We start from the raw sequence: 19911 nt of genomic DNA, 5'->3' as shown, positions 1-19911 counted from the left end.
ACGAGTAGGGTGTAACTGGTGTGTTTTTTATGAAAATATCTTGAGCCTGTGTGAATCAAGGACCTTATTAAAGGGATTTAACCAAAATCCCATTCAAACAACCCATTGACTCTGGGACGATGGAACCGAAAGTGCTAAAATGCTAACTCGCTTCCGGGTTTTTCCTACCAAGTGACATCATAGTTCCACCACTCTATTCCCTACAGCGGCTGATGAACCGGAAGTCCCGCACACGCACAGAAAACAGCATACTGCCGCTTTGAAAAGTAAGGTGGATAGGGCTGCGTAATTAATCGAATTTCTAATCGCAATTACAATTATAGATGCTATAATTACGTAATTGTTCAAAGTCCACTTATGTTATTCTGCATGCTTAAGATGAGTTTTTTTCTTAGGGGTTTTTACAATATTTTATTTTAGTTTTAGTATAACATTATAACACCATATTTTATTATAATTTTTTTTATTATGCAAATAATAAACCAATCCAAAGTGTAGTTGACATTTGAGGATTAATACTGACCCCTTTAATAGCTTTGGTTCCTGATGATAAATTGAGGTCTTAACAAGCAAAAAGATCGTTCTGTGCAAGAAACTGAACATTATTTAGAACATTATCGAAGTGTTTATATTGGTCTACAGACCTCCTTTAGTATACTTCTTAATTGTGGAGTTCCACAGGGAACAATCCTAGGGCCGGTTATGTTGACCCTGTACATGCTACCTCTGGCTTCCATTTTTAACAAACGTACAAATATCTTTAGATAATTGTAATTCAATTTATTATGGGGTTTCTCAGTCTCTCCTGTCTACAGCTAATGCAAAACGCAGCTGCTAGAATACAGTCTGGGTCCCGTATGTATGAGCCGGTAACTCCTATTTCATATGCAATGGTTACCCATCAAACATAGAATTTATTTTAAAATTCTATTATTTGTTTATAAAGCCCTCAATAATTTGGTCCTTTAATACCTATCAAACCTGCTCCATCTGTATCTGTCTGCTCATCTTGCCTAGATCTAGACTAAAAAAACGAGGTGATTGTGCTTTTGCAACTGCAAGTCTGAAACGCTAGAACAATCTTGCTCTTCACATTAGATCAGCTCCCTCTATTTCTAATTTTGTACAGGTCAGTTGGAGATTCAGAAACCAGAATGTCCAGCACTGTCATACCCATGACCTCTTCAACCCTCGTCATCCAGATGCAACCGCCCACACAATCAACACCTGTTACAACAAATGCTCCTGTTTATGTACAGCAGGTGGCGGGAGTTTCACCTCTTCATGGACTTCAGGCATTTCTCAAAGGCCAGCCGAAAGCCCTTGGGGTGAGAAATGTCTCGTAACCCAAATAATTGGTTTTTATTTGTGCATATCAGAGTGAGGGAAGAAATGTTCATGAATAAATTAAATTTTATTTATTCACACATTAACAAAGCAAACACATTATTTATTGAAGAATGTGACCAATATAAGATCTGGTTTATTATTTATGCAGTAAAACAGTAAACTTTACAGTGTTTCAGTCACAGAGAACAATGTTTTAGGAGTTGCAAACTATCAAAATATGTTAAGTAATCCAATCCTACACATCCGCAAATACAAGAACATTTTTGTGATATTTTTCTAGTACAATCATAAGTCCATAACTACCGCTGCCATAAATTTATATTGTATATATTATATAGACTCTTGTCCTCTCCTCTGAATTCTTTTTGTCCCTCACAGACGGTCCAGATTATGATCGGTCTGCTGACTCTCCTGTTTGGCATTGTGTCTTCAGTTTATGCAGATCTTGTCTTTGTCTATGGTGGACTTCCTTACTGGGGATCTGTCATCTTAAGGAACAGTCATACAATTAAGTGTTCCATCTTTCAATACAAGTTACATATTCCAGCGCAAGCCTAATTTTTGGTCTTTCTCCTCTCAGTACATTACTGCAGGCTCACTCTGCATTGCTGCCGAAAATAAGATTAATTCACCCTCCAGTTTGTGTTTGGTATGTACACAGCACAGAGCTTTTGATTGATTCCTAACATTTATTTATTTTTTGTTTCAATCTATAGCACTTTGGGATTCTGCTCAAATATAAAGTGTGTTATAAATAAAATGTGTTATTATTGTTAGAAAAAATTTCATTTTGTGGATTAAGTTGTACTCTAGTCTGTGTGCAAGAATTGTAAAGCATAAACGCAAACTAGGAATTGAGGTACCAAAAAAGTTTTCCAGTATAGTTAAGGCTAATTTTAAGTCCCATGTTGTCTAAGCTGAAATTTTGAGCTGCTCCAAGGATAACTCCACACCTTCACACTCCACATCCTACGACATGTGATTCATCTAAACTTCACATAAACCACATATGTCATGGTCACACACTGTATCTTAAGCCCTATTCGGATGGGACTAGTTTTCTAAACTACGTTTGAGTTTCGATTCTTACCACCTGACATCTGAGATTTTCATGTACCAATTCAGACGGGACTAACATCTCCGTGTTTATTACAGAGGTGGGAGGGTCTGATTTGTGCATCTGGGTGTCACAGAGATCACGCGCTCTGTATGCGTGCATTGCATTCATTCAGAATGATTACCATTAGTATTATTACACAATAAATACTAAATGGCTAGTATAGCAAAACCATGTTAATGTGTGGTTCCTTTAGTTTAACTTGTTTTCCTTTTTTTCTTTCCTTTTTTTTTTATAAATGTAATTAAAACATTATGTAACTGAGTACATAAATGAACGTGAGTAATCTTACCTGATGCTGATATTACAATAGCAGGTATTAACAGTTTACTTGATCTTGCTCTTGATTTTATTATTTTTATTATTTTTTTTAATTATTTCTTTGCCGGTAAGCAAATATATCAAACATGCGCGCGGTAAGAGCATCTACGGTAATTCACGTTGGCCAAAATACACAAGGAAACGCCTTGTGAAATAAAATATCGCAGACAATCACAGACATTCGCATTCGGATGGGATTAGTTTTCTCAGAGGATCACTGAGTTTGCTGAAAAACAGTAGGTCATTTGCTCTGGAATTATCACAGAGGTTGTGTGAGAAAAACACAGACGTGGCAGATTCGGACGGGATTAAAATCACCAAGTACGTCTGTGAAACACAGATTTCTCTAACGACCCCCTGTAAAACTAGTCCCGTCCGAATAGGGCTTTAGACAGTAAAAAATTACACAAATGATTTTTTTACTAACAGTAAGAGGAAGAATTTCCAGTTGTACCTTTAACAGTATATTTGTTGTAAGATAAACAATTCAGTGAAGATTGATTGGACTGTAAAGTCATGATGATTGCTGCTAGAGGCTATTAATAATTTATTTATTCTTCTCTAGTACTGTATTTTTATCACTCTATATAATTTCCCATCTACATTAACACATAGCTTTAAATTCTTGCTGATTTATCGGTTATGTTTGTTTTCTCCCTGTAGGTGAATGCTTCACTTGGAATGAACATTTTCAGTACTATTACCGCTGGCATTGCCATTATTTTATCCTCTCTGGATTTGGTTATAGGGCCATACACTTACCGCTACCATTATGACTCTTCTTATAAAGGACATTATGAGGTATGTCATCAAATTTTATATTCACATTTATTTAGTAATTACAGTAATATCACTGTGTGTTCAGCAGTACACAAGCCTTATTCTGCACTCATCTGTTCACTCTTTTTATCTGGCACTTCACAAGTAGTTTATAGATCATTTACAACACAAGAAGAAGTTGAAATCATATGTTAATTGCAAACTCAGCCCAGTTTAACCTATAAGAGCCAGATTTAATAACGGCGTGTACAAGCGCAAACTCTTTTGGTTTTAAAAACGAATGGCAAGATTTACTAAACACATGCAGCGAAACATCAGCAATTATAAGGACAGTTATTTTGGGGGCTTACCTTGTTATATTTGCATTTGTAAGAGTTTTCCTTTTAGACACAAAATATACAGGAGAAGGGGAATTTAAATAAATTACACAATATGATTTAAGGTTTGCACCATTATTTTTTCATTACTCGTTTGTCATTACAGAAGCGAGACGTTGTTTCTGTGTTCTTTAATGAACTTTCTACTCTCACCATTGCTTTTATGGGATTGTGATCTCATGCTAATTTGCCCTGTTCAGTAAATCTGGCCTTATTATTTTATATTAAAATATGAAAAGTTTGGTACCAAAACGTGATAAATGCAATTTTTTTTTGTATTGAGTTACTACCAAAATCAGTATTGTATCTGGTCGGTATTGAAAAGTACATTTTTAATTTTACGCAAAATGCGATATCCGCTGAGTTATTTTGTCATGTTTTCTCCCTTTTTTTCTCTGCAGAATGTGATATATCTGCTCAACTAATCACAGCGCACCATTCCACACACTCTAGACAGTAATGGTGGCACTTTGAATACATCCGGCATCCTAGTTTTCCTCATCTACTTTGTGATAAACAAACATAGGGCTGCACAATAAATTGCATGGGTTTGGCAAGTGCATCTCGTCAGTAAAGCCGATTCTTTGATAAATCTTGAACGAGCTGTGTTCAACCAAGTCTATGCATTCTCACACACAACAACCTCCTTGACAGCAACCAATCTGGCTTCAGAAGTGGACATTCAACTGAGACGGCCTTGCTCTCAGTTGTTGAAGCTCTAAGACTGGCAAGAGCAGAATCCAAATCTTCAGTACTTATCCTGCTTGATCTGTCCGCTGCTTTTGACACGGTTAACCACCGGATCCTCCTATCAACCCTACTGGCAAAAGGCATCTCAGGAACCACACTTCAATGGTTTAAGTCTTTCCTACCAGATAGGTCCTTCAAAGTGTTACGTTCCCCCCTTTCTAGTCTAGGGGCTGAGGGAAAGCGTAACAAAAAGTTGCGGGGAGAGAGTGAGAGAACTCCTGTCTCCAGGTCCCAGGACAAACACAAATCGTCACACCAGTTGTAAATATAAAAGACATACAATGTTTATTTTAAATTAATCAATGGGATACAAACATAAGGCTTCGGGAGGGGAAAAAGCTAAAACAACAAACAAAAGGAACTCTGACTGAGGGTTTATGAAACTACCTTCCCTAGCATTAAAATAAATTAAACAAAAAGACGAACACTTCCCTTAATCCCTCTCTGATCAAACACAGGGGAAAACTGATTCTAAAATTAAAGGGCATCCTCTTCCCTACAAATTATATTACAATAACAATAGAACAAAGTTGACAAACATAATCTAAATGGTAAATCTGGCCACATAGGCCAACATAGCACAAATGCGTTCAACTAGGGGTCACTGTAACACTCCAACTATTAATGGCAACTATTCACACAGAGTTACCATCCTCTAAATAAGTTAGCAAGTGCTGGGACCTGAAGATGACAGTCTCTCAGAAGCAAGCATCAGTCTCTCTCTCTCTCTGTGTTTGGAGGTTTCTGGATCTTTTACCGTATTTTTCGAACTATAAGTCGCACCTGAGTATAAGTCGCATCAGTCAAAAATACGTCATGATGAGGAAAAAAAACATATATAAGTTGCACTGGACTATGTCACATTTATTTAGAACCAAGAACCAAGAGAAAACATTACCGTCTACAGCCACGAGAGGGCGCTCTATGTTTTCAGTGTAGACTACAGGAGCACTGAGCAGTATAGAGCGCCCTCTGGCAGCTGTAGACAGTAATGTTTTCTCTTGGTTCATTTCTCTTGGTTCATGTCAAATTAATTTTGATAAATAAGTCGCACCTGACTATAAGTCACAGGACCAGCCAAACTATGAAAAAAAGTGCGACTTATAGTCTGGAAAATACGGTATATAGTGCTCAACCCACACCATAACGAGCTGGAATACAATTCAGGTGGCTCTCCCAACCTGTGTGGATAGGAGGAGCAACAGAGAAGCACAACAGAAAACGTACCAAGACAAGGACTACATTTTACACCAGCAAATGAAAGTACACAGATGTCCCTATGGATGTAACAAAAGTATCTTGGAGAGGTGAGGTGTCCAAGTCACAACATCTAACTACTGGGGTGCCTCAGGGCTCAGTTCTTGGACCACTTCTCTTCTCTGTCTACATGGCATCATTAGGTTCTGTCATTCAGAAACATGGCTTTTCATACCACTGCTATGCTGATGACACTCAACTCTTCCTCTCATTCCATCCTGATGATCCGACGGTAGCTATTCGCATCTCCGCTTGTCTAACAGACATTTCTTCCTGGATGATGGACCATCACCTTCAACTCAACCTTGCCAAGACAGAACTGCTTGTGATTCCAGCAAACCCATCGTTTCATCACAATTTCACCATCAAGTTAGGCACATCAACCATAACTCCTTCAAAAACAGCTAGAAGCCTTGGAGTTATGATTGATGATCAGCTGACTTTCTCAGACCTCATTGCTAAAACTGTCCGATCCTGCAGATTTGCTTTATTCAACATCAAGAAGATCAAGCCCTTTCTTTCTGAACATGCTGAACTCCTTGTTCAAGCTCTTGTTCTGTCCAGGCTGGACTATTGTAATGCCCTCTCGGCAGGTCTTCCAGCCAATACTATCAAACCTTTACAATTAATCCAGAATGCGGCGGCAAGATTAATTTTTAATGAGCCAAAAAGAATACACGTCACACATCTGTTTATCAGTTTGCACTGGCTTCCAATAGCTGCTCGTATAAAATTCAAGGCATTGATGTTTGCCTACAAAACTACCACTGGCTCTGCACCCATTTACCTAAATTTGTTACTTCAGACTTATGTGCCTCTAGAAGCTTGCGTTCTGCAAGTGAACGTCGCTTGATTGTTCATCCCAAAGAAGCACAAAGTCTCTTTTAAATTAAATGTTCCCTCCTGGTGGAATGACCTCCCCAACTCAATCCGAGCAGCTGAGTCCTTAGCCATCTTCAAGAATCGTCTTAAAACACATCTCTTCCATCTTTATTTGACCCTCTAACTTTAACACTCTCTATTCTTTAAAAAAATAAATCTACCTTTCTAATCTTTTTGTATTCTATTTTCTTTTAATTTATTATGCAATTGTATGCGTGTGTGTGTGTGTGTGTGTGTGTGTGTGTGTGTGTGTGTCTATGTGTGTGTGTGTGTGCAAATACCTCTAACTAGCTTGGTCTATTCTTTTTTTATTCTATCTGTTTTCTTTATATTACATTATTTAAATGCCCATGCTAGGTGTACTGTGTTAACCTAACTGAGACTTGTTATAGCACTTATATATCATTGCTCTTTTTGTTGTTTTTGATTGCTTCCACTGTCCTCATCTGTAAGTCGCTTTGCATAACAGCGTCTGCTAAATTAATAAATGTAAATGTAAATCTCCATTGCATGCTTTCAGATTGAGCATCATTTAATACACAGAGCTGTGGATCAAGCTAAGCAATATCGCGTTCATTAAATGAATCGCATCCGATTATGATATTGCTTAGCTTGTCAGTTTTTGTTTATACAGCACCTTGCACTAGTCAAAAAAAATGAATGTAACATGGCAAAGATGAATTCACTTTTGGAAGTTGAATGTAAGGAAAATGTTATTTTGGAATTTCTGTGGTTTAATGTGATGTTGTTGTTCATATTCTTGTTCATGATGAAATTTACTTTTATTTCTGTAATTAATTAAGAGCATTAACAAGAGGACCTGTTGAATTCATTTTGGAAGTGATGACTGATGAATGTATTTTTAGTCCAGTGCCTGTATATAAGATTAGTATTGACCAAGTTCAGAGGCTGTCATATGTGGATCAACTTACTATGTTTTGTGTATTTTTAAGTTTCAATTTGAAAAATAACTGTCATATTGATTCAATGGATTTAATGCATTTAAAAACAAACAAACAAACAAACTTAAATAAATCTTTGAAAATCACAATATGGATTTGAATTTTTAATGTTATTATAATCTAAAGATGATATGTGAAAAGTTTGAAACAGATAATAGTGGTTTTCATCTTGCCACTTTCGTGGTAAAGAAAACACATTTGTACTGAAATGAATTTATAGTGTTTTGGAACCAAACTCATCATATGAACCTCAAGGATGGTAGATTCTGAACTGCTGAGCATTGTGAGTAGTAATTATCATTGATTTTGGTATGATTAATTGTATTAATGTTTCATTTTCTCGCAGACTCTCTTCAAGGGAATCAGAGGTGTGTTGCTGTTATTCGCTGTGCTTGAGTTTATCATCTCCATCTATCTGTCAGCATTTGCCTGTAAAGCCACTGGCTGCTGTTGTTCTCCTCAGGTGGGTAATGTCCCAAAACAGGGGTTTATTTCTCTCAGCTATACCCCCCAGATATGTATATAAAATGGAAATACTAACTTTTAACCCTCTGGCCCTCTTCGGTCATTTTTGACCTAAAAAAATTTATAATTTGAAATTAAAAACGGAATGAGATGACACTTGGTGACTTTTGTCACAATAGCAATATGAACACACAAACAAATCATGGACATGATTTGGATATGTTAAAGAGTCCAAAAAAAAATAGTCACACTTACCTTCTTCGTGGTCAAAAATGACAGACATAGGAAATGAATGGGAAATACGAAAAAATGTTAAAACTCAGTGAATCTTTTGGTGGTACAAAGTACAAATCAGCCACTGGTCAGGAAAAAAGTGTGCAGCAATCAAGGGGTGACTCTCCAGAATATCAGGAGTGCAAAATAGACACCAATCAATAAATGGAAAAAATACAAAAGGGGCTCTCTCTCTCTCTTTTACACACTCACACACACACAGAAATGAACCGGTAAGACTGCAAGAGAGCACATTGTGAGAATATGTGAAATCAATAAATGAAAACAAAAAACAAAAAAACTCTCTCTCTCTCTCTCTCTCACACACACACACACAAATGAACTGGTAAGACTGCATCAGAATAAAAAAAAAAAAATTTAAGTTATTGAAATAAAATCAATAAATCATAAATCAAAAAATCCAAAAGAGATTCTCACTCTCTCTCTCTAACATTTAAGTAAATTGAATAAAATATTAATTAATTACAAAATGTTTGTATAGTGTTTTGAATGATTACTTTTCATACCTTATTTTGTTAGATTTTTCAATTATCAAATACTGAGTAACAAAAATGCTTTCTATGTGTTCCCTTTCTAACAATATTTTAATGTTTGACTGTAATCATAATGTAAAACCTGACACTTATCTAACCAAAAATATCTAAACCTTGACAAAAAGTAATCTTTTAGAATGTCTCGATATAGATCTAAATGCAAATCCTAAAAAAAAAATGAAGAGATGAGGTCTAAAAAAAACTATGGAAATCCAAAAGCCTCTGTATATAGCTATATATATCTATATAGAGGTTACGCAACATTACACAAGTTTTAACTTTTTTAATTCCTCCAGATTGCCCAATTCTCACATCAAAAAAATGGATTTTAAATGCTTTCACTCTATTTTAATGTGAACTATTGCATTTATTAAAAAATAGTAAATAAAGCGATAAAAAATTTTTTATTCTAATGGAGAAAATAGCTCATTTAAATTGTATAAATATTGCATAGTATCATAAAATTCCCTAAAAATCATATATAATAATAAAAAAATATTATTGAACAAAAATATATTACATTGGTTTTCCTGAAGAAAAACAAAGTAACATTTCAAGGCTTTGGTCAGTTTTGACCGCAAAGAAGGTAAGTGTGACTCCCAAGAGAAGAGGGTCAGAGGGTTCAGGCTGTTGACACTTTACAAGAACAAACAAACACTACTGTAGTTTTCTCTTTCTGTCTGACTAGTTCAGATAAACTGACGACTGTGAGTTGCGGGTCAGGACAGCAATGTCTCAGTCCAGTAACTACTTGTTTATTAATCGTGCATAAATATTGTGTGATTCTGTAACAAAATACAAACCCGATTCCAATAAAGTTGTGACACTGTACAAATTGTGAGTAAAAAAGGAATGGAATAATTAACAAATCTCAAACTTATATTTTATTCACAATAGAATATAGATTACATATCAAATGTTGAAAGTGAGACATTTTGAAATGTCATGCCAAATATTGGCTAATTTTGGATTTCATGAGAGCTACATATTCCAAAAAAGATGGGACAGGTAGCAATAAGAGGCCCGAAAAGTTAAATGTACATATAAGGAACAGCTGGAGGACCAATTTGCAACTTATTAGGTCAATTGTCAACATGATTGCGTACAAAAAGAGCCTCTCAGAGTGTCAGTGTCTCTCAGAAGTCAAGATAGGTAGAGGATCACCAATTCCCCCAATGCTAATAATATCATCCAAAGATTCAGAGAATCTGGAACAATCTCTGTGTGTAAGGGTCAAGGCTGGAAAACCATACTGGATGCCTGTGATCTTCGGACCCTTAGACGGCACTGCATCACATACAGGAATGATACTGTAATGGAAATCACAACATGAGCTCAGGAATACTTCCAGAAAACATTGTCGGTGAACACAATCCACCGTGCCATTCACCGTTGCCAGCTAAAACTCTATGGGACCTATTTTAATGATCTAAACGTAAAGTTTAAAGCGCTCTGTGCAGGTGCACTCAGGGTCAAATCCACTTTTGCTATTTTAACGATGGAAAACTGGTTGGTGCGCCCGGGCGCATGATCTAAACATGTTGTCCCTATTCTCTTAAAGAGTAATGGGTGTTTTTTGGGCATAATATGCAATAAACCAATCAGAGTCTCATTCCCTTTAAGAGCCAGTTGCGCTCGTGCCATGACGGATTTGCTATTTACACGGCGGAATTTGGCAAGCGCAAAAGACCGAACGCGTCTCAGAGATGAAACGGAGCTGTGGCGTTTTCTCTGGGTCAATGCTCATTGAAAGTGGATTGTGGCAAAGTGGAAAACTGTTCTGTGGTCAGACGTTTCAAAATTTGAAGTTCTTTTTGGAAAACTGGGACGCCATATCATCCGGACTAAAGAGAACAAGGACAACCCAAGTTGTTATCAGCGCTGAGTTCAGAAGCCTGCATCTCTGATGATATGGGGTTGCATGAGTGCGTGTGGCATGGGCAGCTTACACATCTGGAAAGACACCATCAATGCTGAAAGGTGTATCCAAGTTCTAGAACAACATATGCTCCCGTCCAGACGTCGTCTCTTTCAGGGAAGACCTTGCATTTTCCAACATGACAATGCCAGACCACATACTGCATCAATTACAACATCATGGCTGCGTAGAAGAAGGATCCGGGTACTGAAATGACCAGCCTGCAGTCCAGATCTTCCACTCATAGAAAACATTTGGCGCATCATAAAGAGGAAGATGCGACAAAGAAGACCTAAGACAGTTGAGCAACTAGAAGCCTGTATTAGACAAGAATGGGACAACATTCCTATTCCTAAACTTGAGCAACTTGTCTCCTCAGTCCCCAGACGTTTGCAGACTGTTATAAAAAGAAGAGGGGATGCCACACAGTGGTAAACATGGCCGTGTCCCAACTTTTTTGAGATGTGTTTATGCCAAAATCAACTTATTTTTCCCTTAAAATGCTACATTTTCTCAGTTTAAACATTTGGGCCAAGGCAGTTTCCCTTGGTAAACAGGGACAGTGGACACGCTGGGAGAGTGTAGAGAGAAGGAGGATCAGCTGGAAGGAGTTGTGGAGCATGGAAGCAAAGTGAATCAGCTTCATCATCAGGGCTACATATGATGTTCTTCCAACACCTAGCAATCTCCATCAGTGGTTGGGAGAAGATCCAGGATGTGCCCTCTGCTCCAGGCCAGGTTCTCTCAAGCACATACTGACCGGATGTGGAGTCAGCCTCACCCAGGGACGTTATACGTGGCGTCATAACCAAGTCCTTAAGATCCTTGCAGCCACCCTGGAAAACAAACGGACTGCCTCCAACTGTTTACCACCACCATCAGCACCCAATCCACTGCAGATCAACTTTGTCCGCATGGGGGCAAAGGCAGCCAGGTGCAGGCCCACTTCTCTGGAGCATGGTCAACTTCGAGGGGCCTGTGATTGGAAGATGTTAGTGGATGTTGGACGGCGGCTAGTTTTTCCTTCAGAGATTGCAATCACCACAATCACCGCAATCGAACTCACTGTACCCTGGGAAGACTCAGTGGACGAGGCATACGAGCGAAAAAAACTACGCTATGCTGAGCTAGCTGCTGAAGCACAAGATCGTGGATGAAAAACTGAAGTCCATCCAGTGGAGGTGGGGTGCAGAGGTTTTGTGGCAGTGTCTACCACCAGACTGCTTGGAGACCTGGGAATCAGAGGCCAGAGCCTGCGCCAGGCCATCAAAGCAATGTCGGAGGCAGCTGAGAGAAGCAGCCAGTGGCTGTGGATAAAGAGACAAGACTCTTGTTGGGCTCCAGCTTGATTGGGTGATTGGGGGGGATACACTGCGGGGATTGATCACCCCCGTAGGGCCTTCCTCAACCGAGGATGTCTAGTTATAATGGCCGAAACATCCTATGAAGTTTGAGGTGTACTACTGACGATGTGTCCCTCGGACCACCCATCAAGGAAGGATGCCCACCTGAAAACTTCACTGTGACAACTACACTGCCAAGGTCAAGCATATTCTCCTGGTACGCGCTTGCACTTAAAAGGATGCATTACATCTCATCCTGTGTTTCCTGAAATCTGAATATCTGGACAAGTCCAGTGGCCGCTGAGAAAGGTCAGCTGACAACAGGGGAAAGTCCTTGTGACGGCATGGAGAGACAGCTGGCAGGAGGGAACAGACCCCAATGGGACGGTCATGGGCTAGCTCCCCGTGGCTGTAGTTTCCAGAGCTTTTTTAGCATATGGAAACACCCGCTATGGCTACGAAAACACAACAGAAGAAAATACCCTCAGAGTCTGCGAGAGTGAGGGCGCAAGAAGACTCATCGGCTGACACTATGGTAACAGACCCTGGACCAGAATCGACTACGAGTAGAAAAAGCGCAGACCAGGAGAGCACCACAGGAACTGTCGTGGCTACATCTGCAGCAGCGCACCGCACACTCCAGATATGTGCCTGCGGATGGAGGAAAGTTACGTCATACCATGGGCTGAGGATTCACCAGGGGAAGAGAAAGTGTGTGGGAAACCAGAGACAGGGGCCTCGCATTGATCACCTTCTGTCGAAGGAGTCAAGTCAGTCGAATGAAGCACAGCAACCGGACCTAAACCACAGCTTGCAGTGCATCAGCACCACTGTCACGGAGGAAGTACCCTCAAGCAAAGAGATAGTAACATCTGAGAATCCCACCCAACTTTCCAGACCCGCGATTGAGAGGAGGTTGGTTGGGCACAGACCACGAGTGAAATGGCCAGCTGCTGCCGACAAGAAACAGTGGGAGGCAATCAACAGTGATTTGTCCTTGACCCTAGAGCAACTTAAAGGCACAACGGAAAAGAAGTTGGAGAGTATGGGGGACATCATCCACAGATATGAAGCCGAACGCTTTGGTATACAAGAAGGGAAAAGCCAGAAAAGGTCTCAAACTGCACCAACCTCCAGGAGGCAACAAGAGATCAAGCGCCTCATCCAACAGAGGAGGCAACTTCGGAAGCAGTGGAAAAAAGCTTTGGAGAGGGAAAAGGAAGGTATTGAGGTGCTTCAAGCTGACATCAAAAATCGTTTGGCATCTCTCCGTAGAGCAGAAAATCTACGGAAACGCAGAAGAAAAAAAGAAAGATTTGGAACACAGTTCTACAAAGACCCCTTCAAGTTTCTAAAAAGCATTTTCACTTCAGAGAAAAGTGGATCTCTGAAGGTAGAAAAGGAAAGATCTGGAAGAACACCTGAAAGTGACACACTCTGATCCAAGACGGCATGAACGGATGACCATTCCACCAGACATCCCACCAATCAACTCTCCAGAACATCAGATGGAGACTGGTCCTCCGACCTGGAGAGAAGTGGAAAAGGCAGTACAACGGGCAAGGGCGACATCAGCCCCAGGTCCTAATGGAGTCCCATATAAGGTATATAAGAACGCGCCACATGTCCTGAGGTTTCTTTGGAAGCTCATGAGAACAGTGTGGCAAAGGAAGATGGTGCCCAAAGTGTGGCGTAGGGCAGGAGGGGTCCTGATCCCAAAGGAGAAGGCGGCGGAGAACATCAGCCAGTTTCGGCCAATATCTTTACTAAATGTAGAGGGTAAAATCTTCTTTAGCGTCATTGCTAAAAGGATGTCCGAATACCTTCAAAAAAATAAGTATGTTGATACATCAATACAGAAAGCAGGAATCTCAGGCTTTTCTGGATGCCTGGAACACTCTAGCATGATCTGGCACCAAATCCAGACTGCAAAGGCGAGTAAAAAGGACCTCCATGTCATCTTTTTGGACCTGGCTAATGCCTTTGGGTCAGTGCCCCATGAGCTTCTGTGGGCCGCCTTCACCTTCTTTCATATTCCGGACACCATTACAACCCTGGTTAAATCCTACTTCCAAGACCTGCAGTTCTGCTTTACCACAGCCGATTTTACCACGTCTTGGCAATCCTTGGAAGTTGGCATCATGGCCGGATGCACCATCTCACCCCTGGCCTTTACAATGGCAATGGAGGTAATCATCCGGGCATCAAAATGGGTAGTGGGTGGGCAGCGGCTTAATGTGGGCACACGCCTTCCTCCCCTTAGAGCCTTTATGGATGACATCACTACTCTGACCACCACTGCTCCATGTACCAGGAAACTGCTCGGAAAACTGGAAGAGAACATCAGCTGGGCTCGCATGAAGATAAAGCCATCAAAGTCACGGAGCATCTCCATTGTCAAGGGAGTGCTCTCTGACTGCAGATTCTTCATTGGAGAAGAACCCATCCCAACAGTTTCTGACCAGCCTATTAAGAGCCTTGGAAGGTAGTATGATGCCAGCCTGAAGGATAAGGACCAGGTACAGCAGCTGCGGAAAGAAATCAGAAATGGGCTCCAGGCCATTAACCACAATCAGCTCCCTGGAAGATTGAAAGCCTGGTGTTTACAGTTTGGCCTTCTTCCCCGAGTGCTGTGGCCCCTTACCATTCTTGAAGTCCCAATCTCAACAGTGGAGAAGTTGGAAAGAGGAATCACAGGCTACATCAAGAAATGGCTTGGAGTGCCTCGATGCCTTACCACCATAGGCCTCTACGGAGATTGTGCCCTTAAACTGCCCCTCACCAGTCTCACAGAGGAATTCAAGTGTGCTAAAGTAAGACTTCAGATGACACTGATTGAATCTCGTGATGCTATGGTGAGAAACAACACACCAACCTTGGTGGCGGGCCGCAAATGGAGACCAGCTAGTGCTGTGGAGGAGGCAGCAGCAGCTCTCAGACTTGCGGACATAGTGGGGCATGTCCAGCAGGGAAGGGGAGGCCTTGGGCTAACAACTAGGCAACCAGCCTGGAATACAGCCACGGCACACGAACGGAGGAAATTGGTGGTGGAGGAAATACACCGGCAGGAAGAAGCAGCAAGGTGGGCCAAGGCAGTTTCCCTTGGTAAACAGGGACAGTGGACACGCTGGGAGAGTGTAGAGAGAAGGAGGATCAGCTGGAAGGAGTTGTGGAGCATGGAAGCAAAGCGAATCAGCTTCATCATCAGGGCTACATATGATGTTCTTCCAACACCTAGCAATCTCCATCAGTGGTTGGGAGAAGATCCAGGATGTGCCCTCTGCTCCAGGCCAGGTTCTCTCAAGCACATACTGACCGGATGTGGAGTCAGCCTCACCCAGGGACGTTATACGTGGCGTCATAACCAAGTCCTTTAGATCCTTGCAGCCACCCTGGAAAACAAACGGACTGCCTCCAACTGTTTACCACCACCATCAGCACCCAATCCACTGCAGATCAACTTTGTCCGCATGGGGGCAAAGGCAGCCAGGTGCAGGCCCACTTCTCTGGAGCATGGTCAACTTCGAGGGGCCTGTGATTGGAAGATGTTAGTGGATGTTGGACGGCGGCTAGTTTTTCCTTCAGAGATTGCAATCACCACACTTAGGCCTTACATAGTTCTCTGGTCCCCCTCTCTGAAGAAGGTCTTCATCATCGAACTCACTGTACCCTGGGAAGACTCAGTGGACGAGGCATACGAGCGAAAAAAACTACGCTATGCTGAGCTAGCTGCTGAAGCACAAGATCGTGGATGGAAAACTGAAGTCCGTCCAGTGGAGGTGGGGTGCAGAGGTTTTGTGGCAGTGTCTACCACCAGACTGCTTGGAGACCTGGGAATCAGAGGCCAGAGCCTGCGCCAGGCCATCAAAGCAATGTCGGAGGCAGCTGAGAGAAGCAGCCAGTGGCTGTGGATAAAGAGACAAGACTCTTGTTGGGCTCCAGCTTGATTGGGTGATTGGGGGGGATACACTGCGGGGATTGATCACCCCCGTAGGGCCCTCCTCAACCGAGGATGTCTAGTTATAATGGCCGAAACATCCTATGAAGTTTGAGGTGTACTACTGACGATGTGTCCCTCGGACCACCCATCAAGGAAGGATGCCCACCTGAAAACTTCACTGTGACAACTACACTGCCAAGGTCAAGCATATTCTCCTGGTACGCGCTTGCACTTAAAAGGATGCATTACATCTCGTCCAGTGTTTCCTGAAATCTGAGATGTCATCTATGTAGTATTCTGAATAAAATATTGAAACTTGAAACTTTTTATTCACAATTTATATAGTGTCCCAACTTCTTTGGAAACGGGTTTGTAAACAAATACAAAAATGAGTATAAAAATAATACAATGATTGACGTAAATCAACTAGTAAACTAATAGCTACTGGAAACCATTACACTGCAGCTTGACTTCAAACTGCTTACATTACTATATAAATTAACTCAAACACAAAACATAAAAAGTGTGCGGATGTAGAAAACATCTCAGACCGCCTACGCACTGTTATAATATAACAGAGTGATTTTACTTTTAGATAAATATATACACATGCATGTAAGATGAATGTGAAATGTCTCAAATAACAGGCACCTGCCGATAACACAGTCGCATGTCATTAAGTGTAAACATCTGCATGTATAACACCGAACACAACAGTTACATGTAAACTATCAGTTACAGTTACTTGTAAACACATTCGGGTAATTACATTGATTGTGTATATGTGTAATGATCATTAGCTGGAGTGCCCATGAACTTCAGTAGAGGGCGCTCCACTCAAGACCATTCCACCCATCAACCATCAGATGTCACCATATCATCACTTGGACACTAGCACCTCTCATCTGTTGCCCCACACCCAAACTACATCTCCCATGAGTCACTGCATCACAATCACCTTGCCACACCTGCACCTCATTCATCAGCTAATCTCCATGCCACAACTGCACCTCATTTACACACACATATAAGCCGCACTCACACACAGCCACATTGCGAAGTCTTGTTTAGCCTGTCTGACATTTCAGAGCGGATTTTCCCTGTGTTTGTGATTCCCGTGTTTGACCTTTGGACTGTGTGTTTGACTCTGATTTCTCTGCTGCCTGCCCCTATCTCCGCTTGTTTCTGGTTTCGATTCTGGTTATCCCTGACACACCTGACGCCATACCTGATTTCTGCCTGTCTGACCATTCTCTAAACAAATACTGCATTTGGATCCAAACGCTTCTGACTCTCTTCATAACAATATGTGTGCGTGCATCACAGTGTACACTTGTACAGATATAATCCACTAATTTCCTTTCTAAACTATATAATGCACAGCCGAACTCTGTTATCAAAACCAAGTAATCTAAATGTAACTATTTTTTACTGGTAAAAGTAACGTATTATAAACAATAAAACTAATGTTACGCATTATAACGAATGACTGCAGAGGCGCAGACGTCCTGATGATTGTTTTTACATTTTACTGCACAATATAATCCTTGTTTATTATTTATTAAACAACATTTACTTCAAATATCCACTGAATCTTTAATATTTGGCCATTTCTTTACGACAGAAATGCTGCAGCTACTGTAATTTCTTGAATATATGGACATCATAACGTGTAAACACAGAGCGAGGGTTTTAACTTTTATTTAGAAATTGCAGTGAACACTTTTCATATTAAGAAGGATACCAATGTTTTCTTCTGTGTTTGCGTAGGTTTAGAAATGATTTACCTTACAAATCTGATGAAACGGCGCATGTTGCATTCCCAGATGAATGTTGTTAGAAACCCAAACTCGTAACAATATGCAGAGATGGGAGTGTTAGACGCTCCACAAATGTGAATGATAACAGTTTGTGTGGAGCAGCATTTACTGTGAATGGAGCTGCTCTGAGATGCATGTTACTAACATACATGCATGTAAATAATTAAAGCACATATATTAAACCTGCATCACATATATTTAATTAAATCTAGCATTTATGAATTCACAATAGCATTATGCTAAGTTCATTATTATTCAACATGGGCAAAATGTAACCAAGGATTTTTTTAAATTGAGTACTTGATTTGAATCAAGAAATCGTGACCCTGTTTTTGTGGGTTATCAAATATGCCCTTGCTCTTTGTTTCGTCTTATTAAGCCCATGATACCTTGAGGGAGTAGAAGCAGCATCCTAGTGAGGATGAGTTTAAGGATTAATTAGCTTTATTTCAGTTACTTATTTTACTATGTGGTCGTAAATGTAGGCTATTGACTGGAAAGTAAACCAGTGTCAAACTATTTGTTCTCCTGTTTTGTTTCTTGACCTACTTTTCCTTAGTTCCCTTGATTAGTTCATTCTTTTCACCTGTGTTTGATAATTACCTTCATTTAGTCTGTGTATTTAAGCTGCTCTCTTTCAGTTCTTCCTGGCCAGTTAGTGATGTATGCTGCTTGTGTTTCCCTCTGTGTCCTTGGATCTCTCTTTTCTCTTTTTGTCCTTACACATTTATTGCAGAACTGTTTTTTACACATTCCTGATTCCAAAAGACATGTCCGAAGCATTTCTGTCTTTTGCCTTTTCTTATTCCTTTTGAAGTACAATAAGGTTTATAAACCTGTAATACTGATGTATTTCTGGTATCTCACAGTAAGAAGGCATAAAGCATGCATTTTTTCCCCCAAAGGTGCAGTTTGCTCAAGTTCTGTCACCACAGCCCTGTGATTTCAGGCCCAATCGTTTCCACGATCTCAACAGCCCAGAGGTAAGAGAAACTTGTAACCCCAGTTTAGTTGCAATTTGAGTAAAATATGTAAAGAAAAATTTATTATTTGAATTTAGGGTCGAGTATCCATGCACTGGAAATATGTTAGGCACTCAGTAATGGGTGCAATAATTATTACATAATATTATAAATAAAAATCAATCAATAAACTGATCATATCTCTGTTTTCTTGCAGATCCCTGTGGCCAGCAGCTCTTCCTCTCATCATCCTGCAGACGCTCCTCCACAATACACTGAAATAAATAAGTATTAAAAAGTGGACAGTTGTCCCATATGAAAGAAATATATGTGAATGTTTTGGAAAATATAATGCAGTTTATTACATAATACATTTCTATATATGGGAAATCAACACTTATATTTTTCAGTATTCTGCAGTATATTCATGGATCATGTTTGGATGTGTTTTGATGCATTTAAAAAAATACTGTTTTAATTTTACATGTAATAGCTATATTGAAACATTTTCTCTTTTAAAAGTTACAGCTGAACACATATTCATAAACTTTTCTAAAACTTTATTGTTTGCATATTTACACATTTCATGAATGAAAATATGTGTGACCTGTAATACAAAAGTGTGTCCTGAAACCAAAGTTTTGGATTTTTGGAGAATTGGTTGTTTTAAAATCATGGTATGTAGCAAAAGAGATCTGACTTTTATCACTTTATTGAGTGCTGTATACACAATATCAATACAAATATATCAGTATATATTTTCCTTATAATTGTGTAATGTTCTAGTGCATGTACCTTTTTCAGTATATGTGTGTATGCATACAAACAGTTTATCATATT

General features: G+C 40.1%; 1 protein-coding gene across 1 annotated transcript in view; it reads left to right on the top strand.

Moving 5' to 3' along the window:
* LOC132099224 (membrane-spanning 4-domains subfamily A member 4A-like) overlaps positions 1-19545 on the top strand; it is a 34513-nt gene extending 14968 nt beyond the window's left edge. Inside the window, exons 2-8 of the mRNA XM_059505662.1 lie at positions 1130-1328; positions 1729-1840; positions 1932-1999; positions 3452-3589; positions 8143-8259; positions 19015-19092; positions 19289-19545. Coding sequence (XP_059361645.1) covers positions 1155-1328; positions 1729-1840; positions 1932-1999; positions 3452-3589; positions 8143-8259; positions 19015-19092; positions 19289-19366 — 765 coding nt within the window. The 5' untranslated portion in view covers positions 1130-1154 and the 3' untranslated portion in view covers positions 19367-19545. The remainder of the gene's footprint in view (positions 1-1129; positions 1329-1728; positions 1841-1931; positions 2000-3451; positions 3590-8142; positions 8260-19014; positions 19093-19288) is intronic.
* The last annotated feature ends 366 nt before the right edge of the window (positions 19546-19911 follow it).

The sequence above is a fragment of the Carassius carassius genome, chromosome 22 (assembly GCF_963082965.1).
Source record: "Carassius carassius chromosome 22, fCarCar2.1, whole genome shotgun sequence".
Taxonomy (NCBI): Eukaryota; Metazoa; Chordata; class Actinopteri; order Cypriniformes; family Cyprinidae; genus Carassius; species Carassius carassius.
Note: the sequence above shows the minus strand (reverse complement) of the source record. Positions and strands in the feature narration are given on the sequence as shown.